General features: G+C 38.0%; 1 protein-coding gene across 1 annotated transcript in view; it reads left to right on the forward strand.

The window, feature by feature from the left end:
• The window catches only part of GABRA3 (gamma-aminobutyric acid (GABA) A receptor, alpha 3), a 316184-nt gene that overhangs the window by 211438 nt on the left and 79349 nt on the right, over window positions 1-25397 (forward strand). The window contains exon 5 of the mRNA XM_011961129.1: window positions 8440-8660. Coding sequence (XP_011816519.1) covers window positions 8440-8660 — 221 coding nt within the window. The remainder of the gene's footprint in view (window positions 1-8439; window positions 8661-25397) is intronic.

Consider the following 25397-nt stretch of genomic DNA (forward strand, 5'->3'; position numbering starts at 1 on the left):
GTATGTTGTGTTTGCATTATCATTTGTTTCAAGGAATTTTTCAATTTCTCTCTTAATTTCTTCAATGACCCATTGGTCGTTTAGCAGTATGTTGTTTAATTGCCATGTGTTTGTGTAGTTTCCAAAATTCCTCTTGTTATTGATTGCTAGTTTTATTCCATTGCGGTCAGAGAATAGGTTTGATACTATTTCAATTTTTTTTTAATGTTTTAAGGCTTGTTTTGTGGCCTAACATAGGGTCTATCCTTAAGAATGTTCCATGTGCTGAGGAAAAAATTGTGTATTCTGCAACCATTGGAGGAATGATCAGTAAATATCTATTAGGTCCATTTGATCTATACTACAGATTAAGTTCAAAGTTTCTTTGATGATTGTCTGTCTGGACTATCTGTCCAATATTGAATTGAGTTGTTGAATTCTTCAGCCATCATTGCATAGGGCTCCATCTCTCTCTTTAATAATATTTACTATATATTTCTGGGTGCTCCAGCATTGGGTGCATATATATTTACAATTGTTATTTCCTATTGCTGAATTGAACCCTTTATCATTATATAGTGACCTTGTTTGTGTCTTCTTATATTTTTTTTCTTGACATCTATTTTGTCTGATATAAGTGTAGCTACTCCTGCTCTTTTTTGCTTTCTATTTGCATGGAATATCATTTTCCATGCCTTTATTTTCAGTCTATATGTGTCTTTAAAGGTGAAGTGTGTTTCTTTTAGACAACAGACCACTGGCTCTTGTTTTTTTCATCCATTCACCCACTGTATGTTTTTTTAATTATAGCATTTAGTCAATATACATTCAGTATTATTAGTAGTAAGCAAGGACTTACTCCTGCCATTTTGTTATTTGTTTTCTAGTTGTTTTGTGGTCTTCTCTTCCTTTTTTCTTCCCTTCCTGTCATTGTTTTACTGAAGGTGGTTTTCTCTGATGATATGATTTAGTTTCTTACTTTTTGAGTATCTATTGTATGGTTTTTGGTTTAAGTTTACCATGAGGCTTGCAAATACTATCTTATGCCCTGTTATTTTAAGCTGATGACAACTTAATATTGTTCCCATAAACAAACAAACAAGCAAAAAGAAAACTAATAAAAATTCTATACTTTATTTGTTCCCCCAGTTTTTAACTTTTTGTTGTTTCTATTTATATCTTATTGTACTGTCTATGTCTTGGAAAGTTGTTGTAGTTATTATTTTTGATTAGTAAGTCGTTGAATCTTTCTGTGAAGAGTAGTTTACACAGCACAGTTGCAGTGTTAGAGTATTCTCTGTTTTTCTGTGTACTTACTAATACCAGGGAGTTTTGTACCTTCAGATTATTTCTTATTACTCATTAATGTTCTTTTCTTTCTGATTGATGTACTCCCCTTAGCATTTCCTGTGGGCAGGTCTGGTGATGATGAAATCCCGCAGCTTTTGTTTTTCTGGGAAATTCTTTATTTCTCTTTCATGATTGAAGGATATTTTCAATAGATTTACTATTCTAGGGTAAAAGTTTTTACTTCAGTACTTTAAATATGTCATGCCATTCTCTCCTGTCCTGTAAGGTTTCCATTGAAAAGTCTATTGCCAGATGTATTGGAGATCCATTGTATGTTGTTTCTTTTCTCTTGTTTCTTTTATAGTTATTTCTTTATTTTTGACCTTTGGGAGTTTGATTATGAAATGTTCTTGAAGTAGTTCTTTCAGTTAAGTCTGCTTGATGTTCTATAACCTTCTTGTACTTGGATAATGAGGTCTTTCTCTGCGTTTGGAATATTCTTTGTTATTTTCCATTTCAATAAACTTTCTACTTATATCTCTTTCTGTACCTCCTATTTAAGGCCAATAACTCTTAGATTTGCCCTTTTGAGGCTATTTTCTTGTTCCCGAAAACATGGTTCATTGTTTTTATTCCTTTTACTTTTGTCTCCTATTACTGTGTACATTCAAATAGCCTATCTTCAGGCTCAATAATGATTTATTCTGCTTGACTCATTCTGCTGTTAAAAGACTCTGATGCATTCTTCAGTATGCCTATTGCATTTTTCAGTTTGAGAATTTCTGCTTGATTATTTTTAACTGTTTCAGTCTCTATTCATTTTATCTGATAGAATTCTGAATTCCTTCTCTGTGTGATATTGAATTTCTTTGAGTTTCCTCAACACGGCTATTTTGAATTCTCTCTCTGAAAGGTCACATATCTCTTTCTCCATGTTTGTTCCCTGGTGCCTTATTTAGTTTATGATATAATTTAGCTGTGTCCCCACCCAAAACTCATCTTGAATTGTAGTTCCCATAATCCACACATGTCACAGGAAGGAACCGGTTGGAGGTAATTGAATCATGGGGGTGCTTACTCTCATGCTGTTCTTGTGATAGTGAGTGAGTTCTCAAGGGATATAAGGGGCTTTTCCCCCTTTTGCTTGGCACTTCTTTCTCCTGCCACCATGTGAAGAAGGATGTGTTTGCTTCCCCTTCTGCTATAATTGTAAATTTCCTGAGGCCTCCCCAGCCATGCTGAACTGTGATTTAATTAAGCTTCTTTCCCTTATAAGTTACAGTCTCAGATATGTCCTTATTAGCAGTGTGAAAATGGACTAATACAGTAAACTGCTATCATAGAGAGTTGGGCACTGTTGTAAAGATACCTGAAAATGTGGAAGAGACTTTGGAACTGGGTAACAGGCAGAGGTTGAAACAGTTTGGGGGTCTCAGAAGAAGACAGAAAAATGTGGGAAAGTTTGGAACTTTCTAGAGACTTAGAGGGCTCAGAAGACAGGAAGATGTGGGGAAGTTTGGAGCTTCCTTGAGAATTGTTGAATGACTTTGACCAACATGCTGATAGTGATATGTACAATAAAGTCTAGGCTGAGGTGATCTCAGATGGAGATAAGGAACTTGTTGGAAACTGGAGCAAAGGTGACCTTTGTTATGCTTTGGCAAAGAGACTGGTGACAATTTTGCCCCTGACCTAGTGATCTGTGGAACTTTGAATTTGAAAGAGATTATTTAGGGTAGTTAGTGGAAGAAATCTCTAAGCATCAAAGCATTCAAGAGGTGACAGAGCATGAAAGTTTGGAAAATTTGCAGACTGGCAATGAGATAGAAAAGAAAAAGCCATTTTCTGGGAAGAAATTCAGGCTGGCTGCAGAAATTTGTATAAGTAACAAAGAGCAGAATGTTATTTACCAAGACAATGGGTAAAATGTCTCCAGGCCATATGAGAGACTTCCACAGCAGCCTCTTCCATCACAGGCCCAGAGGCCTAGGAGGAAAAAATGGTTTCATGGGCCAGGCCCAGGAACCCCCTGCTCCATGCACCCTGGGGACAGTGTCCTGCATCTTCAGCTGCTTCAGCTCCAGCTGTGGCTAAAAGAAGCCAAGGTACAGCTCAGGCCATGGCTTCAGAGGGTGCAAACCCCAAGCCTTGGCAGCTTCTGCATGACATTGAGCCTGCAGGTACACAGAAGTCAAGAATTGAGATTTGGGAATCTCCACCTAGATTTCAGAAGATGTATGGAAACTCCTGGATGATCAGGCAGAAGTTTTCTGCAGGGGCAGAACATTCATGGAGAACCTCTGCTAGGGCAGTGTCGAAGGGAAATATGGGGTTGAAGCCCACACACAGAATTCCCACTGGGGTACCACATAGGGGAACTGTGAGAAGAGGGCCACCATCCTGTAGACCCCAGAATGGTAGATCCACTGACAGCTTGCACCATGCACCTGGAAAAGCCACAGACACTCAACTCCAGCCCATGAAAACAACTGGGAGGGGGGGCTGTACCCTGCAAAGTCACAGGGGTGGAGCTGCCTAAGGCCATGGGAACCCACCTCTTGCATCAGCATGACCTGGATGTGAGGCATAGAGTCAAAGGAGATCATTTTGGAACTTTAAGGTTTAATGACTGCACTATTGGATTTCGGACCTGCATGAGGACTGTAGCCCCTTTGTTTGGCCAATTTCTCCCATTTGGAATGGGTGTATTTACCCAATGCCTGTACCCCCATTGTATCCAGTTAGTAATGAACTTGCTTTTGATTTTACAGGCTCATAGGTGGAAAGGGCTTGCCTTGTCTCAGATGAAACTTTGAACTTAGACTTTTGAGTTAATGATGGAGTTAGTTAAGAATTTGGGGAACTGTTGGAAGGACATGATTGTATTTTTAAATGTGAGGATATGAAATTTGAGAGGCACTAGGGGTGGAATTATATGATTTGGCTATTCCCTCATCCAAATCTCATCTTGCATTGTAGTTCCCATAATCCCCATGTGTCACAGGAGGGGCCTGGTGGGAGGTGATTAAATTATGGGGGTGGTTACCCTCATGCTGTTTTCATGATAGTGAGAGAGTTCTAATGAAATCTGATGGTTTTATAAGTGGCTTTTTCCCCTTTTGCCTGGCACTTCTTGTTGCCACCATGTGAAGAAGGATGTGTTTGCTTCCCCTTCTGCCATGATTGTAAGTTTCCTGAGGTCTCTCCATCCATGCTGAACTTTGAGTCAATTAAATCTCTTTCCTTTATAAATTACCCAGCCTTGGGTATGTCTTTATTTTTATAATGAGAATGGAGTAATGCAGTTCATTTGGTGAGTTTGTGTTTTTCTTGAATTGTCTTTATACTTCTGGATGTTCATCAGATCTGGGCATTGAAGAGTATGGTATTTATCATAGTCTTCTCAGTCTGGGCTTGTTTGTACCCCTTCTTTTTGGAAAGGCTTTTTGGATATTTGAAAGGACTTGGATGTTGTGATCTAAGTTGTATCTGTTTTAGGGGACACCTCAAGCTCAGTAACACTGTGGTTCTTGCAGTCTTGTAGAGGTTCTGCCTTAATGTTCTTAGACAATATCCAGAAGAATTCTCTGCATTACCAGGTAAAGACTTTTGATGGCTTCCCTTACTAACTTTCAAACAAATTAAGTCTCTCCCTATGTTCTAAGCCACCTGAAGCTGAGAGTGGAGTGACAAAAGCACCCCTATGGCCACCACCACTATTACTGTGCTGGGTCAGACCTGAACGCAGCACAGTATTGGGTCTCACTCAAGGCTTCCTGTGACTACTTCCTGGCTACTGCCTATGTTCACTCAAGGCCCTGGTGCTCTACAATCAGTATATGACAAAGCCAGCCAGGCCTATGTCCTTCTGTTTGGAGTGGTGAATTCTTCCAGGCCCTTGGCAGATCTGGATATGCCATCTGGGAGCCAGAGACTACAGTCATAAATAGAAATCTACCTGGTTTTTCTCTTACTGCAGTTGAGCTGGCTCTCAAACCACAACATGCAGTCTTTCCTACTCCACCCTCCCCTTTCCATAGGCAGAGGAGCCTCACCTCATGGCCACCATCACCACAGCCCTACAAGAGTAATGCGTGACTACTACTGATGTTCCCTTAAGGCCCAAAAGCTCTTCAGTTGGCTTGTACTGAATACTGCCTGGCCTGGGACTCACCTTTCAGGGCAGTCTCCTCCAGTATGGCCCAAGGCAGGTCCAGAAATGCTGTCCAAGAGCCAAGTCCTCAAATCAGGGTCCCCGAGAGCCTGCTTGATGCTCTAACACACTGAGGCCAAGCTCGTACCGAAGGTTAAAGAAAAAAAATCCCATTTACTTCTCTTCAAGCAGAAAGAGTCTAGTCCCATAAGCCATCACAGCTGGAAATGTACTGAGTCTCACTTGAAGCTAGCAAATCTCAGAGCCTCATCCAAGGCCTATCACATAGTATTTGGGTATCACTGCTGGTTATTCAGGGCCCAAAGGCACTTTAGTTAGGTGATAAATCCTGCCAGTGATGGTTCCTTCCCTTCAAGGCAATGGGCTTCCTTCTGATCCAGTATGTTTCTAGAAATGTCATCTTGGAGGTAGGGCCTCACAACTCTGCTGCCCTATCCTTCTGTGGCTGAGCTGGCATCCAAGATACAAGACAAAGTCTTCCCTACTCTTCCCTCTCCTCTACTCGAGTGGAGGGAAGGGATCTCTTTTGGAGCTGTGAGCTGTGCAGCTTTGGGTTAGGGGAGGAATGAAGCCAGCACTCCCTTAGCTGCCTGGCTGGTGTCTCCATAGGTCACATGTCTCCCCACAATCAGTTCACTAGCTCTGGACCCAGTTTAGCACTAGAAATCACCTACGAGTTGCTGCCCTTGTGGCCTAGACTGCTGTTCATGTTTACTTAGGGCTCCAGAGCACTTTAGCCCAAGGTGGCAAGGCTTATGGAAATTGAAATTGCGCCTGCTGGGATCAGTGATTTCCCTCTGGCTAGGGCTAGGATAACTGCTCCCTCCATGGGCAGGCATCAGCTAATTTTGGTCTGGTTTTGCTTTCTGCTGTAACAGGGCAGCACTAGTTCAATGTCTCACAGTTGCTGTGCTCTCCCCTCGTCAGTGTACAAAACAGTTCTCCATGCCACACCGCCACTGACAGCAGATGGAGCGGGGTGGTGTCAGTGATTCAAGACTGTTTTTCCTACCTCTTCTGTGCCTCTTTCAGTAATACATAGTTAAAATCAGGTACTGTGAGTGCTCTCCTGATGTTTAATTCCTATGAAGGTGCTTTTTTTGTGTGTGTATAGATAGTTGTTAAATTGGTGTCCTTGCTGGGGGGGGTCAGGGGGAGGCACAATCAGTGGAGCCTTCTATTGTGCCATCTTCTTCTGCTCTTAACGACATTTTCAAAGTGTATTTTTATTGTCTTTTTGGTTTCTATTGTTGCACTTAAGAAGTCAACATAAGTGGTGATTATAAGTCAAGTGGTCATGTCTTTGTAGGTAGCATGTCTTTTCTGTTTTGCAATTTTTAAAATCTCTTTTTTGGTATTCTTTAAATTCATTATGCACTGCCTGGGATCTATTTTAATTTATTGAGCTTGCAATTCATTATGGTACTTGAAGCTAAAGATGTATATATTTCAACAATTCTGGAAATTGTAGTCCACTACAACTTTGAATATTGTTTCTCCCCTATTTTCTCGAATCTCTCACATTTAGAATTGTAATATATGTATAGTGAAACTTCTATTTTTATCATTCATAGTACTATACCTCCCTTTCATATTTTCTATCAGTTGTGTCTGAAATGTGAACTGGGCAATTTTTCCTCATATGTTTCTTTCCAGTTCACTAATAGCTCTTTCATAAGAGATGTTATACTCAGATTTTGGGACTCACCCTCTCAGTGGTTCTCTTGTTCCCAGGACTTCCTCATGAATTTTCATCTTCTAATCCAGAGCTTTTTCTCTGATAAGCTAATACTTTTTCAGATTTCCTCCACTTGAATTGTGATGGCTTAAGGAATTCCTTCAGTCTAAATGTAGCAAATTCACAAACATCACCCAGCTGATTTCTTTCATTTAGTGGACCACTATCCTATTGTTTCTGCCTATTTTTTTTAACTGGACCCCAGGGTCTCTCCTATCTGTGTGTAGTATAGTAATCAGCCAGAATTTTTGGCAGGATATATATTCAGATTTGGAGGCCCATCCCTTCTGGGATGCTCTTACTTTTGAGTCTTCTATCCCTAGTAGTCCAGATTCTCTGCCACCTTGAGCTAGTAAGGCTGTTGTATATGCCACAGGAATTCTAGGTTTGGGAAGCACCTTCAAGAAAGAAAAATCACAAACTCACAATTCTAATCTATTGCTGCTGCCATCTTTCAAAGGTAAACTCACCTTAGGTTTCTGTCTGCTTTCAGTCACACTCCACTGTTTTCAAGAAATACAGGTATATACAGTTGTTGTTCAGGTTTTATAATTAATAGCTGCAAGAAAATGTACTCAAATAATTTATTATGCTGTTACCAATACCTGGAACATTTATTGTTAATTTATTTTGTACTTACATAAACAGCAAATTTCAATATTTTCTTCACATTTATTAGCAGTTTTTTTCCATTTCGTGACTTTGCTGTTCATTTACCCATTTTATCTTATTTGTCTATAAGATATGTTTTTTGTCTTATCTATAATATTTCATTATTTATTGAGGATAACAAGCTATTCCTGAATCAGACATATTGTTATTTTGAGGCTTAGATTAAATGTATGATAAAATGTAAGGTTTTGGTTTTGTGGTGATTTTTATATTGGCCTTTGATGGGGTCATTAAGCAGCAGAGACAAGGTAAGAAACTTGTTCTTATTTGGGTGTCACTGCATAGAGGAGGGAGCACTTGCTTTTTCATAAGGCAAAGTCTTATGATCAATTTGTGTGGTGTGTGGGGATGTGTTGGCAGCAGTCTTCCTAAAAAACGCCTTGTCAAATATGTTATCCTCATGTTTATTAATCTCCATGGCATTATTTCTCAATCATAATCATTTTCCTTACACACCAGGAGCTACTGTTAATAGACTGCTGCTTCTCTGCATCAGAGGAAATATTGCAAGGTAATTAATATTTGCTAAGGGCACTATGAACCCTTACCAGAACTCAACATTGTTTATCTCTCTTTTCATCCCTAGGAGTACACTATTGATGTATTTTTTCGGCAGACATGGCATGATGAAAGACTGAAATTTGATGGCCCCATGAAGATCCTTCCACTGAACAATCTCCTGGCTAGTAAGATCTGGACACCTGACACTTTCTTCCACAATGGCAAGAAATCGGTGGCTCATAACATGACCACGCCCAACAAGCTGCTCAGATTGGTGGACAACGGTACCCTCCTCTACACAATGAGGTCAGAGAGTGGTGGCTCCCACCCAAAGTATATTGGAAGTAGGACTGGGCCTGAAAGCAGAATGTTTTAGAGTATCCACTGAAAATTCTCTCAAGTGTATAGATTAGAAATGTACAGGTATATATACACTTCCTAATACAATTGCACGCATACATACTCACAGACATATATATTCTAATAAACACATAAATAGAGAGTTGCATAGATGAACATTTTGAGAAACACAGAGGTATACGTTCATGATTTGTGTATACATGCATACCCAAAGACACATGTGGACTAACACAGAAGGACCTATGTATTCACCGTCACTTAAATACACAAATTCACAAAAACATACACACAGGCATGAACACTGATAATTAGAATTGACTAGGTTTAAATGCAGCAGCAAACTATCCCTATGATGCAGAGTTGTGAGTATCAAATGAGATAGCTATGGATATTTTGTGAAACATACAGTGTTTTATAAAGATAAATTTTAAAATACTTATTTAAAATTTTAATTTATTTAAATATATTTATTTTATGCTACATTACCTTAGGATACTGAGGATGATAATAAGTGAATTTTCCAAACAATTTAAGATTATATCTATGTCTATCTATCTGTCTATACATGGTGTTTATATGTGTGTGCATATGTGTGTGTATATATAATATTGAAATCTTCATAAAATATAAATTATATTTCATACTTTTCCACCTCCCAATAGATAAAAACATCACAATTTTATTTATTTCATGACTTATTACTGTCATACAGTTATTAGGCATTGAATTTTGCTGTCAAAAAGAATAAGTTTGAAAGGATTTTCAATGCAATAAGATTCTTTCCCCAATACTAAAAAACATTCTTGGTTTTTGGGTTTGCTTTTTATGAATTTTCTTGTTCCTCTGATATCAGTTGTCACTTCCTGAAGCTTCCTCCCACATTAATGAGTGCTAATTTTGTGTAGTGGAGCTTCTATGGCTATTTAGAATTGGTGTATTTGTTATTTTGCAGAAGAAAACTCAAATATTGCATGCCTGGTAAACAGGTGGTGAATAAATGAAGTGTGTTTGTCTGTATACTAATCTCTCATTACTTCAAATTTGCTGTTTATTGGTGTTTTTCCCACAAGAATTTGGAAGATGAGGAGATGATCAAGGAAAAAAGAGTAATAATAATTACTTAAGAGAGAAGTTGGATGACAGACAGGGGGAAAAATGAGCATAGAGGAGATATGACCATAGAGTGGAGGATAAAATAATGAAGAAAGAAAGTGGATAGAAGTGGGAAGATGAGGGTCGAGAGGGGAGGAGAAGACTAATTACACAGAGTACATAGAGGCATATATATTGGAGAAATGAGAAAGGTGAAAAGCAAGAGAATATGAGAAGAGAGAAAAAAAAGAGTAGAGAAGTTGAGAAGACAAAGGATAAGATGGTGTAAAATAAAGAAGCTAGATTAGATATTAGGATATCCTAAAGAGACAGGAGAATGTAATGAAGTGGATGTAGTAGGTGGGAATAAAGAGGAAAAGACATAGAGAAGTAGAGGAAAGGACATGGGAGGAGATGAACAAGAGGGAAGGAAATTGTAGACAGAAGAAAGAGAAGCTTTCCTTCATTTATTCATTTGCCAAACATGTCTTGACTTCCTAATATATACATGGCCCTAAAGTAAATTCTGGAAATGCAAACATTAATGAGACATAGTCTCTCTTCTTAAGATAATCATAATATAATAGGACAGAAAGACTAATAGCATAATAGCAAATGATGTTAACTAAAATGTTAAAGAGATGGGTAGTTATTGGAATATAGAGCAGGGTCATCTAACTCATTCTTTTGGGACAGGTTGAGAGAAGAGTCCCTGGATAAGGCAACAGCTAGGCTTCTGATTATTGGTATTAGCATTAACATTTTATATTATTATGTAAGTAGAATGCAGTCAAGAAACTTCTAGGCAGAAGGAAGAGAGGAAGGACATTCTAGGCAGAGAAAACCAAGTGAGCAGTTGCAGGGAATGGAAGGACGTATTTTAGGCAACAGACTGAGGTGGTCAGTTTTCTATTTCATATGGCTGTGTAGCTACTGGGTAAATAACGCATTTGAAGGTAAAAAGACTGGAATTAGAGAAAATGATTAAGAAACTGCTGAAATAGTCTAGATTAGAAGTGGTGTTCTAATTCGGAACAATGGATTAAGATGGAGAAGTGACGATATGTTGAGGAAATAGGCAGTAAATATAGAAAACTTCAGAATGATAGAGAGGAGGAGTTGTGAAGGTAGTAGGTATCCAAATAACATGACTGAAAGATGGTACTATAGGCTGGAGTAGACGATATGAAAGTTAGGACAAATGTAGATAAGTCTATGAGGTTAATTTGGGACAAGATAAGCTTAAGGTGATTGTAGATTATCCAGGGAAAGAAGTCTAATAGTAGTTGGATATTCGAGTCTTAAGATCAAGGGAGAGATACAATGTAGATATATAAAGTATGGTATTGTTAGTATATTGGAACAAATGGAAACATGAAAATGGATGTCATCACTTCAGGAAAGAGTATAGAGTAAGAAGAATTTCATGCCAGGTATCTAGTCATCTAGCACTACTATCAGTAAGGCAGTGGAGGGCAAAGAGGAACCTATGAAAGAAACCAGGAAGAAAATGTCAGGGAGCTGTTAACAGTGTGCAGTATCTTGAAAGCTAAGTGTGGTAGTCAATACTACCACTTGCCAATATTTTCACTTCACGTCCATCTCGGTACAAAGTAGTACTATACTTCCCTGAGCCTTGAAGTTCAGCATGGACAAATGACTTGCTTTGACTAACCAAATGTGAGTGTAAATAGCATGTGTCAGCTCTGAGAGAGGATGGGAAGCCCTTCAAGAGCCAATACATAATTTGCCATGTTGCCTTCCCCTAGCCACGGTAAGTAGCATTATGCCAGATGATCTTTGCCCTATCATTCTATGCCCCTTATTGAAGATGACATAGAAGCGAGTGGGTCCCCCTGCCCCAACCAGAGATAGTGTGAGTGAGAAATAAACTTCAGTTACTTTAGGACACTGAGAGTTTCAGATTGTTTCCTACTGCATATTAATCTAACCCGCCTTGACTGATAAATTAAAGTTTCAAAAAAATGAGAGTTATCAATAACACCACTAATAGTATAATAAGTATATTAATTAACATCAATATAGTATGTAAAATATGACAGACACTGTTCTAATCATTCTACTTTTATAATATTCCTAACAACTTTAATAACTGTATGAGATAGGTACTATTATCCCAAGTTTACAGATGGAAAAAAAAACTGAGACACGACGTGGGTAAGAGAATTTTTCAAGTTAACTTGGGTAGTAGATGGTTAAGCCAGCATTATTAATATGGTAGGGTAGCTGCAAGTTCATGCACTTTACCATGTTTATACATTTTTACAACATTGTTGGCTATAAAAAGAGATATAATATAGAGACTTAGAAGTATGTCTTAAGTTTGGTACCATGGAGGATATTAGTATTCTTCACATACACTGTTTCAATAGAGTGGCTAGTGCAATAGAGAGTTTTAGGAGTTGGAGTGGAGATGGTACATATAGAAAATAACTTCGAGAAGCTTGTTTGAAAATGAAAGGGAGGAAGGTATCATAGCTACATTCAGGGATAAGAGAAATTGCCTTTGTTTTCAGAGGAGAGACTGACACATGCTTGTAAGATAGTACAAAAGAGTCAGTAGGAAGACAAAGATTGAAGATATAGTAGAAATAACACATCGCTGACAGCAAATTCTCATAAATACCATAAAGGGGATGATATCAAATCTACAGTTAGAGTTTTACTTGAAAGGAAGAGGGACACCTCTTCTCACATTGCATGGAAGTTTATGAGGTTATATATAAATGTTGAAATGAAGGTGGGGAGGATAGGACAGAGAAAAGGTATGAATGAATGTAATATATCAAGGAGAATTTGGGGAAACAGAGCATTAGGGAAGGAATAGATGGAAGAGGCATGCTTGTAATAAACTATAGGAAAGAGAAGAGTTTGAAAAAGAGATAAGAGTTCACACAATTGTGGAAAGAATGGAATGGAGTAGATGTAAACAGAAAAGAAGCTGTATGGAATGAGGTGGATGGAGGGACAGAATAATGAGGAGATGTGGATGGGCAGAAGACAGTAAGCAAATGGAAGAGAAGCAAGAGGAGGGAGAGAGTAATGGGCAGGAAAGGATCTGAACACAGTAGAGATTACAAATAGTGAGGAGAAACAGAGAATGAATGAAAAGAACAGGATAGAGGAGAAACAACAACAAAAGGAATAAAGCATAGAGGATAGGTTGAAGTTTTGGGGGAGGGATAGAGAAGAGAGAAGAAAGGAGAGAGGATAGGAATATTGAAATATAAAAAAATAGAAGATGCAGGTTGAGGAGGGCAGAGGATGAAGCCGAGCAAAGGATTAGTTGCCTTGAAATAAAGTTGAATGAATGGGAAGATGATGATAATTGGGCCTTTTATCCTAGTCTGAATTGGACAAGAAAGTCAAGTTCGATGAGATTAGAGTCTATGTAGAATGCCCTTGTGCTTATTCAGATTTACAGAATAGAGGAAGTACAGAAGCATGGAAGCATGATGAAGTCATTGGTTTCCTACACAGTAGCACCTTAGGTCCAGGAAGGTGGGCCTGGAGGGAGACCTAGGCTCAAAATGGAAAAGTAAAAGCCTTGTTCTTTTTACAGCCCCACAATTAATTCACCTAGTGACATTTCTCAAGTCACAAACCGTCCGCTTTCTCTAGTCTGATAGTAATGTAGCTGCTGTCTGTCTTGCAGGCATATGAAAAGCAAAAATTGAATAAGGTCTGCAGAATACTTATAATTTTTCGGAAAGTGTTATTCTTTAGCATCCCTATTATTATTTTGACCCTCAGGAATCTTATCTGGAGTCCATGGGGAGACTACAGTAGGACAGCTTCCTACTAAAATCTGAGCAAGCATTGCATGGGTATGTAACTAGGGCAGTGTAGAAAGAAGCCTTGCTTTGCCTCATCTTGGGACCTCAGAACAACCATAAAAATACAAGCTAAAACCCATTACCTGCTGCTTACTTCAGCAGCACACATACTAAAATTGGAACAATGCATACATAATTAGCAGAGCCAAGCCCAAGATGATACACACATTTATAAAATATTTTCTATTATTCAGGAATGGACATATAGAGAACTTCATCTCTATTAATGTCATATTATTTGTTTATGAGGATACAGGTAAACATGTTCATTGTATATAAATGTTGCATAATATATAATACAGTAAAAAAGCACTATTGACTATCTGAATATGAAGGATAACTATTTATTGAATTTAACTAGATTTTATCCTATTGACTTAAAACATTCATTGAGCACATTCACGAGTGCTTATTATGTTTAAAGTTCTGGAAGGCACAGGTCATGCTCTTAACGACTCTACAGTTAAAGAGACCTGTGCACAGATAGCTGCACAGGAATACAAAATTCCTGAAATGGAGGAGCAAAATGTGCTAGAATTGCAGGAGAAGTCACATCTAAAATGATATGGGGTTATCAAAGAAAGCTGCAAAAGGAGGTGATGCAGAGTTTGTCCCTTGAATCTTGAAGGAAGTGTAGGTGAATATCAAACAAATGAGAGACAGGGCTGAGGTAGAGGAGGGTTTTCCAGGCAGAAGAAATACTATGCACAAAGACATGTATTCATGAATCGACATCATGCATCAGAAAATCCATGCTTCTTTGTGAGACCTGATAGGGGAAATAGAGAGTATTATGGGAGCATCTAGCAAGGACAGTGAAATGATTCTGTGGGGAATAGCCACAAAAAAATTCCAGAGGAAATCACCTTCTGAATGATTTCTGAGACCTAAAAGATCTGTAGAAGTAAATTAAAAGACAGGGAGGAACTATTCCAGAGTTCGAGTATAGCATGTATAAAGGCTTGAAGAGTGAGAGGAGAAGGTAGTGATGATACATTGAAGGACTAAAAGTTCAGTGTGACTGGACCAGAGTACAGTGCAGGAAAGCAGTCTGAGGTGGAGAGAGGGGCTTATGTGCTATGTTGGCATAAACATGATGAGGATCCATTAAAGAGTTTATTGTGGAGGAAGAAATCAAACAAATTTGCATTTAAGATAGATCACTCTGGGAGCAGTGTAGGAGGCAGATTAGAGGGAGGCAAGGCTGAAGATGAAGTGCCTAGCTAAGAAGCTGCCATAATACTCAAATGATAATCCTCATGACAACTACGTATTATATATACTATGTATATGTAGTATACTATGTATATGTAGTATACTATGTGTTGAACACCTACAATTTGTTAGGTACTTTCTGTAAAACATCTCTAATCTTCACAACACTTATTCTAGGTTCAGATTACTGCTTTTTCCACTAAATTAGGTTTTGAGGAAGAATTGTGGACATACAATATGTTCAAGAGGCAGCACTGATAGCACTTGGTGCCTAATTGGAAGTGTGGGGTTCAGGATGTTTTATGGCTGGTTTCTATAAGCAAATAAGTTGCCTAGGATAATGGAAGTATTGGGGTGTAATATAAATGATGACCCAATTGTTAACATTTCCATAGAATAAAGAGGAGTAATCAGATTTTGGAACATGGCAGTGATAAAGAAAGGGAGTAGGAAATATAGCCAAAAGCATACCTATTTGGAAGGATTTGTGCATGACAGATGAGGGATGATAATGAAAAAGTGATACAGAATATGTTTATCCTGTAGTTACAGGAAAGCATTATTGTTTTTACAGATTTATTTATGTTTTAATTGACATATAAAATTGTATTTACTGTGTACAACATGATGTTAAGTATATATACATTGCAGAATAATTAAATCTTGCTATTCGCAAATGCATTACCTCACATAGATATCCTTTTGTGATGAGAACATTTGACATCCATTCTCAGCATTTTCCAAGAATACAATATATCGTCATTATTGTCAACTAGTCACCATGCTGTATAATAGATCATTTGAACTTATTACTCCTACCTAATTATAAATATGCATCCTTTGACCAACATAATTTTTTTAAAGTGAATGACATGACAAGATAATTTGTGATAACACAAGTTGCTGAACCCAATAATGAATAACAGTTCAAACATGATAGAAGTGTATTTCTTGCTTCTGAAAGTTTAAAGCAGGTGTTCCCCATTGACAAGTGGCTCATTTCCAAGTGGTGCAACACATGGTTTTCAAGACCACTGTGCTTATTTGTATTAAGTCAACAGAAGATGAAAGAGCACGACAGATTGTATATGAGAGGTATTTATAGACCAGGCCTTGAGTGGCATACTCATTTCTACTGACATTACTTTAACTAGAATGAGGTCACATGGACATGGTGGGAAAAGAAACATTGCCAAGAAAACGAGAAAGTGGATTTAGTGAACAGTTGGCAAGTATTTGCTAATCCCTGTTTTTTTTTTTTTTTAAATTAAAATCCATGGTTGCACTCTGGAAGATAAATAGACAGAAATACTAGTTAGCAGACCCTTTCATAGTCCAGGGAAGACTGACAGAGGTACAACAAAAGGCAGTGAGAAGTGAGAGTGGAAGAAGGGCAAGTATGATGAGAGAGGTTTTCAATAGAACTTGAAGTCCAACTGGATATAGGGTATTGAGGGAAAAGGTGCATTGAGAATGTCCCTGATATATTCTCCCTGGATATTGAGTGAATTGTGATGTTATCAGCAACAACCACCACCACAACAAAAACTCATTATAGGAGAAGAAGGAGATATTTTGGAGAGAGGAGGGGATAGTTGAGAGTTTACATGTCTTGGGGATTTGCTATATGCCATATATTGTGCTAGTCGCTTCACATGTATTTGTTTCATTTAATCCTCACAGCCATGTTCATGTGTATATACTACAGAAGCATAATATAGCATGGTTATTAAGAAGGTGGGTTCTGCAGTAAGACTGCTCCTGGTCCTTCCTCTGTAAAATGAGGCAAATCATAACAATGCCTGCCTCATAGGCCATTGCAGGAAGTAAATGAGATAAGGCATGTAAATTGCTTGGTATACTTCTTGCCATTCTATGAAGTGTTTTTATTTTTATTGTTAATATCCCCATTTTTACAGTTAGCAAACTGAAGTTTCAATAGAGCAAACTCACACTACCAATAAGTGGCAGAGCTGGTATAGAGACCCAAGTCATTCTGCTAGTGAAAACCTTTTTTCCCCTTTACATCACATCATTTCCTCTAATAAGGGAAGGTGTGGGCTATCAATTTTAAATAACGAATCTAAGGTGGACATGACAAGCTGCAGTTGGAAATGCAGTTCTGGAACTCAGGAAAACTTTGACACAGTGAAATTTGTAAAACTGAATACATTGCACAAAATATCAGCTATGGATTATGTTACACATTAATGGTGTCCTACATTTAGCTCAAAAGAAATAGGCACTAGTTTCTCCATGTTTAATCACCAAGAGGAAAGTGGTGCTCTGAACCAATTAAGTGTGGGTTACTATCATATTAAGGCCATGAAATTTTTTATTATATGACTGAGTCAGTTTTATGTGCTTTGAATATTCCAAAGACAAACTATTTGAAGGCTAAATTCTGCATGTCAGGAACCCTCCTCCCACAAACTTCATCAGTAAAACTCTTCTCCTACTTATTTAGATGCAAATAGCTTGCACTTGCATGTTCATTATAGTATCTGCCTCTGAAATGGCCAGGAACCAGGGAAAGCATTTGGGCCAGACTGTTAGTTGTATAGGATTTAATGTAATCAGATCAATCAAGCATTGATAGCTTGTTTCACACAGTCTTTTTTTGTAAAGGCTTTTGCTCTAGGGGATTCCACCTGTAGTTCCTTATTCATTAAGCTAGCAACTGACTCGCAGAGCCACACTTAGTGAATCTCACTCTAATGAACAGAAGTAAGAGCACAGAAGAGATGGAATGGTTCATTTTGGGCTCTGAGAAAGCTTACAATGAGGTGAGAAGGAAATAATAGTGTAAGTCTTCAGTCAATCCCAAATTACTCTGTGCACTCTTCATGCAAGGATATCAACTCCTGCCCTCCAAGAGCTCATATCTTAGGAGGAATGATGGGACATATCATTCACTGTACTATAAGGCATAATGGCAGTTTCACACAAAGCTGACAGTGAAGTGCTATGAGCTAAAAATTACAGGATTCACTGAAACCTGGGGACATGGGCCCAGATGTGTGGCAGGGCTTCACAGGGGAACTAACATTTGAGCCGGAAGGTGGGAAGGAAAAAAGTATTCCTGAGACGTTTCCTCACATTATTTCATTTTTGCCATTTCCATGTGGAAATCATGGCCTTGAAATAACAAGGACTGCCTTTATTCTCCAAGCAAGAAACTGGTCTCCAGGCAAATTGAGTCTGTTTAAAAGTTCACTCTAACAGAGGGATTTACAGATCAACATAAGTGTCCCTCTTGTTCCAAAGAACCCAGCTATTTTAGATGCTACCCCTAGACAGAGTAGAAACTGTTGTAGTAGAATAAGCATCAGAGAAGGAATTAAGAGCCATGGTTGTGAATCCCAACTTTGGAACAGATCAGCAGTATAACCATGAGCAAGGCATTTTTCTTCTCTGGGTCTCAGTCTCTTCTTTTGGGACACGTTGCTGAAAATACCTGCTCTGCCTATCTCACAGAAATATTTATTAAATCAGGAAACAGCTGTCAACCATCTGCTGTGTGCCAATTACCATACCAGGGATGGGATTACAATGATGAAGAGACCACTCTCTCAAGTTGCTCATAGTCCTGTGCAGAAGACAGAGAGCTAAACAGACACTAATAATCCTATGTGGTAAGGTCTAAGACTGTTGTCCAAAGAGCTCTTAGATTGCTGTGAGCTGGAGGAAACCACAATAATTGTAGGGCACAGACAAAGCATAATGGAAGAGAGAATATTTGAGAAAAGACTTGGAGGAAATATGTTGTGCATATAAAAAGGAAAGGGTACTCCAGGCAGGAAAAAAACTGTATGAAAAGACACAGATACATGAGAGTTTTGTTTTGTAAAATCGTAAGTTTTTACAGATGGCTGGAGAGTGGGGGAGAGCGTGTCAGAAAATGAGGTTGGAGCTACATGTCTGAGATAATTGTTGAAACTCAGATGTGCTCCCTCTGAAGGCTAAATGGAGCAGTAAAGTGGTGGCCCTCCTTCCTGTGTACTGAGCTTCTTATCTATAACTTGAAGATTTAATGGGACACCTCAGACAACTGGCATTCTTGTGACTAATGTGTTGCTTGGTTTGGGTGTTTGGTGGTAGTATATTTCAAGTGACTCATGCTGTACAGATAATGGCTATTAATGATTTGTTATTCTTTCTTTTTCACCATAAATCCCAAATCCTACCCTTTACTCCATTATTATAGAAATAGCCAGTCTGGCACCTCAACTGCTCCTGAAGCAGTGTTATTTGTCCTTAGAGAGAACATTCCTAAGAGTTCAGAGTAGGCTGTTCTACTTCGAGAAGGCCTAATTGATGGATTGCTTTCAGTAGGGCTCATACGGAACTCCAGAGCCCCTCGTCTCCTACAAAGTTCAAACTGTTCCCTCCTACATTATACTTAAACACATTGATAGCCTCACTGAACAACCAGTGCATATATTCAATAAACTTTAGATTTTTAACCTTTAGGATTCTAGTTACTGTGGGAATCTTTTTTCTCTAACCTTATTGATAGTTTTCTTCTATTTTATGCCCTTATTTAAAAAATAATCCATATTCTATGTGCAAAAATCTAAGAATGATTTGATATTTTTCTGTGGGGCAGTTAATTTCGGTGACTCATTTTCATTCAATTAATTTTGCAGGTTTTTTAATTCTTTATTTGAGATATAGCTTGCATATTTTAAAGTATACAAATGTTATTTGTATAGCTGCACAGTATTCTGGGTAAGGAATATGTGCTAGAGGTTGCTACATTAGAAGGGTAAAGTAATGGAGAAGTAGCTTATGATAACCAGAACTTCACTTTCCTGAAGTGTCACTCTCCCTGGATTAAAGGCAAACGGGCACTGTCTTAATCCGTTTGAACTGCTATAATAAAACACCTTAGACAGGGTAATTTATAAACAACAGAACTTATTTCTCACTGTTCTTGAGGTCAGGAAGTCCAAGATCAAGGCTCCAGTATGTTCAGTATCTAAAGGCTACCTCTCTGCTTCAAATATGGCAACTTTCTGCTGTGTCCTCACATGGCAGAAGAGACTAACATTTTCCTTTAGGTCACTTTTATAGGGCCAGTAATCCCATTCAAGAGGACAGAGCCCTCATGACCTAATCACTTCTCTAATGCCCCACCACTTAATACTATCACATTAGTGGTTATATTATAATTTCAAAATTTTAATTTCAGGGGGACACAAACATTCAGACCACAGCAGGCACTGAGGACATGGATGTAATAGTTTCTGAGTTGGACAATTTTCTCATTGGGTTAGTGTGTTGGATGCATTTCCATCTAAAAGCAAATGACTTACATGTGATATTCAATCTAGTTCAGGAGACAAGACATATGTACTAGCAAAAATATCCTTAATATGCAAAGAACTGCATAATAAATGCAAAGTAAATACTGGCTTTTGTATCAATGGTATAATAAAAGGTTAAAAATCAGCAAATCATATAGTAAGAATAATCTCTGATATGTTTGCTTGTTTTGAAAATGCACTTAGGTATTTCCAATAAAGATGAGATAAGGGCACCAAATAGCCAAGTCACTAATCTGTCTCAATTCCAAAGGTATAGAAAGAAATTATTTACCCTGTGACTTTTAGTCAATAGCAGGGATTTCGAACCCAATGAGATAGCATAGCATAATTGCTGGACCAAATGTTTCAAATGACCATATGCAGTCTATGGTGTACCCCTTGCTTCATTTCCCCTCCTTCCTTCAAGATTCTGATACATATACCTTCTGCCTGAAGTGTGTGGAGAGTCAGTGGAAAGACATGAACCCAGCTAGTATGCTGAATCTCAGTCATTAGACTTCTTGTCTTTCCTAGATACCATCACTCCCTTTGTAGCATCATCCAGTCTTAGGCCTTCAATTAGCATTGACAAGGTGTTAGCTAACAAGGCACAGATAACTGAAGTAACTTACACATAACTACTACTACAAGCTGGGTTCATGGTAGACCTGAGTTTTAAATCTGACAGTCTGGCTTTGGAATCCATGCTCTATTTTTAATAAATAAATAAAAATTATATGTATTTATGGTGTACAATAGAATGTATTGATATATTTATACATTGGGGAATAGCTGAATTAAGATAATTTTCATATGCATTAACTCACATCTCAATTTTTGTGCTGAGAGCACGTGAATTCTGCTCTCTTAATGATTTTTAAGTATGTAAAACACTGTTATTAACTATAGTCACCATGTTGTACAATAGATCTCTAGAATTTATTTTTCCCTTGTAACTGAAATTTTATATTCTTTGACCAACATCTCCCCAGTCCTCCCACTTCCTGGCCACCATTCTACTTTCTTTCTATGAGTCCAACTTGTATACACTCCACATATAAATGACATTGTAGAGTATTTGTCTTTCTGTGTGTGGCTTATTTTGCTTAAGATAATGTTGTCCATGTTCATCCATGTTGTTGCAAATGGCAGGATTTCTTTTCCTTCTAAGGCTAAGTAGTATTTTATTGTGTATATATACCACATCTTTTTATCCATTTATCCATCAATGAATGTTTAAATTGATTCCATATCTTGGCTATTGTGAATAATGCTGAAATAAACATGAAAATGCAGATATCTCTTCAACATACTGATTTCATTTCCTTTGGATGCATGTACACACAGTAATGGGATTGGTGGGTTATATGGTATTTCTATTTTTAATTTTTGAGGAACCTCCATACTGTTTCTTTATAATGGCTGTATGAAAGAGTTCTCTTTTCTCCACATTCTCGCCAACACCTATCTTTTACCTTTTTGGTATAGCCATCCTAACATGTGTGAGGTGATATGTGATTGTGGTTTTGATTTGAATTTCTCTATTTATTAATGAAGTTGAGCCTCTTTTCATACATCTATGACAAATATTTATTCAGATCCTTTGGCTATTTTAGAAATTGGGCTATTTGTTTCCTTGCTATTGAGTTGTTTGAGTTCCTTATATATTTTGAATATTAACCCTTTATTTGATGTATAGTATGCAATATTTTCTCCCATTCCACAGGTTATCTCTTCACTAGGTTAACTGTTTCCTTGGATGTACAGAAGCTTTTTAGATTGATGTAATGCCATTTGGCTATTTTTGCTTTTGTTGTCTATGCTTTTGGGGTCATTTACAAAAAAATCATTGCCCAGGCCAGTGCTGTTGAGCTTTCTCTCTCTGTTTTCTTCTACTAGTTTTATAGTTTCAACTCAAAATATTTTGAGTTGACTTTTGAGTATGGTGTAAATGGGGTCCAATTTCATTTTTTTGTATGTGGATATCCTGTTTTCCCAACACCATTTATTGAAGAGATTGTTCTTTCCCCCATCGTGTGTTCTTGGCATCTTTTATGAAAACCAATTGATTGTAAATGTGTGGAGTTATTTCTGGGCTCTCTATTCTGTTCCATTGGTCTATGTGTTTATTTTTATGTTAGTACCATGCTGTTTTGATTACTATAGAAATCAAATAGTGCAATGCTTTGTTCTTTTTGATTCATTATTTTTGCTTAAAATTGCTTTCACTATTTGGGGTCTTTTGTGGCTCCATACAAATTTTATGATTTCTTTCTATTTCTGTGAATAATGTCACTGGATTTTTTATAAGGATTGCATTGAATCTGTAGCTCACTTTGGGTAGTATCAATATTTTAACAATATGAATTCTTTCAATCCATGAACAAAAGATGATTTTCAATTTATTTGTGTCTTCTTCAGTTTCTTTCATCAATGTTAAGTGTATAGATCTTTCATCTCTGAAAATGTTAAATTTATTCTTAAGCATATCTTTGTGGCTATAGTGAATTTGATTATTTTCTTGATTATTTTTTAAATAGTGTGTAGAAATGTTACTGAATTTTGCGCGTTGATTTTGTATCCTGCAACTTTACTGAGTTCATTTACTAGTTCTGACAATTGTTTGTTGGGGTCTTTAGGATTTTCAATATATGTAATCATGTGATATGCAGACAGAGACAATTTATGTCTTCCTTTCCTATTTAGATGTCTGTTTTTTCTTTCCCTTGCCTAATTGCTCCAGCTAGAAAACCCCAAAGATTGCACCAAAAGATTCCTAAATTTGATAAATGAATTCAGTACTTTCAGGATACAAACTCCACATTCAAAAATCAATAGCATTTCCATATACTAGTAATGATCAAACTAAGAAACAAATCAAGAATGCAAGCTCATTTACAATAGCTACAATAAAAGTATGTAGGAATACATTTAACCAAGGAGGTGAAAGATCTCTACAAAGAAAACTACAAAACACTGATGAAAGTAATTGTAAATGACACAAAGAAATGGGAAAACATCCCATGCTCATGCATTGGAAGAATCAAAATTGTTAAAATGACCACACTACTCAAAGCAATCTAGAGATTCAATACTATTCTATCAAACTACCAACATCATTTTTCACAAAATTAGAAAAATAATATTCTAATATTCATATGGAACTAAGAGTCCAAATAGCTGAAGCAATCCTAAACAAAAAGAACAAAGCTACCGGCATCACATTACGTGGTTTCAAATTATTCTACAAGGCTATAGTAACCCAAACAGCATGGTACTGGTATAGAAGTAGGCAAATTGATCAATGGAAAAGATGAGAGAATCCAGAAATAAAGCCTCATACCTACAGCCAACCAACCTTTGAAAAAATCAACAGAAACATACACTGGAGAAAGGGCACCCTATTCAATAAATGCTACTGGGAAATCTGGGTTGCAATATGCAGAAGAAGGAAAGTGGACCCCTATCTTTTACCATATACAAAAATCTACTCAAGATGGATTAAAGACTCAAATGTAAGATCTGAAACTATTAAAATACTAGAAATCCAGTGACATTATTCACAGAAATAGAAAGAAATCATAAAATTTGTATGGAGCCACAAAAGACCCCAAATAGTGAAAGCAATTTTAAGCAAAAATAATGAATCAAAAAGAACAAAGCATTGCACTATTTGATTTCTATAGTAATCAAAACAGCATGGTACTAACATAAAAATAAACACATAGACCAATGGAACAGAATAGAGAGCCCAGAAATAACTCCACACATTTACAATCAATTGGTTTTCATAAAGAAGAAAATCTAGAAAAACTCTACTGGTCACTGGCTTTGGCAAAGAATTTATGACTGAGATCTCAAAAGGAAATGCAATGAAAACAAGAATAGAGAAAGGGGACTTAATTAAATGAAAAACACTTTTGCACAGCAAAAGAAATAATCAACAAAGTGAATAGACAGGGGGGCACCCAAGATGGCCAAATAGGAAGAGCTCCAGCCTCCAGCTCCCAGCGTGAGTGATACAGAAGATGGGTGATTTCTGCATTTTCAACTGAGGTACTGGGTTCATCTCACGGGGGTGTGTTGGACAGTCAGTGCTGCTCAGTGTGTGCAGCCCAACCAGTAAGAGCTGAAGGAGGGCAAGGCATCGCCTCACCTGGGAAGCACAAGGGGGAAGGAAATTCCTTTTCCTAGACAAGGGAAACTGAGAAACACAACACCTGGAAAATCAGGTAACTCCCACCCTAACACTGCGCTTTACCAAGGGTCTTAGCAAACGGCACACCAGGAGATTATATCCCAAGCCTGGCCCAGAGGGTCCCACACCCACGGAGCCTCCCTCATTGCCAGAACAGCAGTCTGAGATCTAACTGCAAGGTGGCAGCGAGGCTGGGGGAGGGGTGCCCACCATTGCTGAGGCTTAAGTAGGTAAACAAAGCCGCCAGGAAGGTCGAATTGGGTGGAGCCCATCGCAGCTCAAGGAGGCCTGCCTGCCTCTGTAGACGCCACCTCTGGGGACAGGGCACAGCTAAACAAAGAGCAGCAGAAACCTCTGCAGAAGTAAATGTCCCTGTCTGACAACTTTGAAGAGAGCAGTGGTTCTCCCAGCATGGAGGTTGAGATCTGAGAATGGACAGACTGCCTGCTCAAGTGGGTCCCTGACCCCTGAGTAACCTAACTGGGAGACATCCCCCACTAGGTGCAGACTGACACCTCACACCTCACATGGCTGAGTACACCTCTGAGACAAAGCCTCCAGAGCAAGAATCAGGCAGCAATATTTGCTGTTCAGCAATATTCTATCTTCTGCAGCCTCCGCTGCTGATACCCAGGCAAACAGGGTCTGGAGTGGACCTTAAGCAAACTCCAACAGACCTGCAGCTGAGGATCCTGACTGTTGGAAGGAAAACTAGCAAACAGAAAGGACACCCACACCAAAATCTCATCAGTATGTCACAATCATCAAACACCAAAGGCAGATAAAACCACAAAGATGGGGAAAAAGCAGTGCAGAAAAGCTGGAAATTCAAAAAATCAGAGTGCATCTCTCCCTCCAAAGGAACGCAGCTCATCACCAGCAATGGAACAAAGCTGGACGGAGAATGACTTTGATGAGTTGAGAGAAGAAGGCTTCAGTCGATCAAACTTCTCAGAGCTAAAGGAGGAACTATGTAACCAGTGCAAAGAAACTAAAATCCTTGAAAAAGGAT

The sequence above is a fragment of the Colobus angolensis genome, unplaced genomic scaffold, assembly GCF_000951035.1.
Source record: "Colobus angolensis palliatus isolate OR3802 unplaced genomic scaffold, Cang.pa_1.0 Scaffold536, whole genome shotgun sequence".
In the NCBI taxonomy this organism is placed as follows: domain Eukaryota; kingdom Metazoa; phylum Chordata; class Mammalia; order Primates; family Cercopithecidae; genus Colobus; species Colobus angolensis.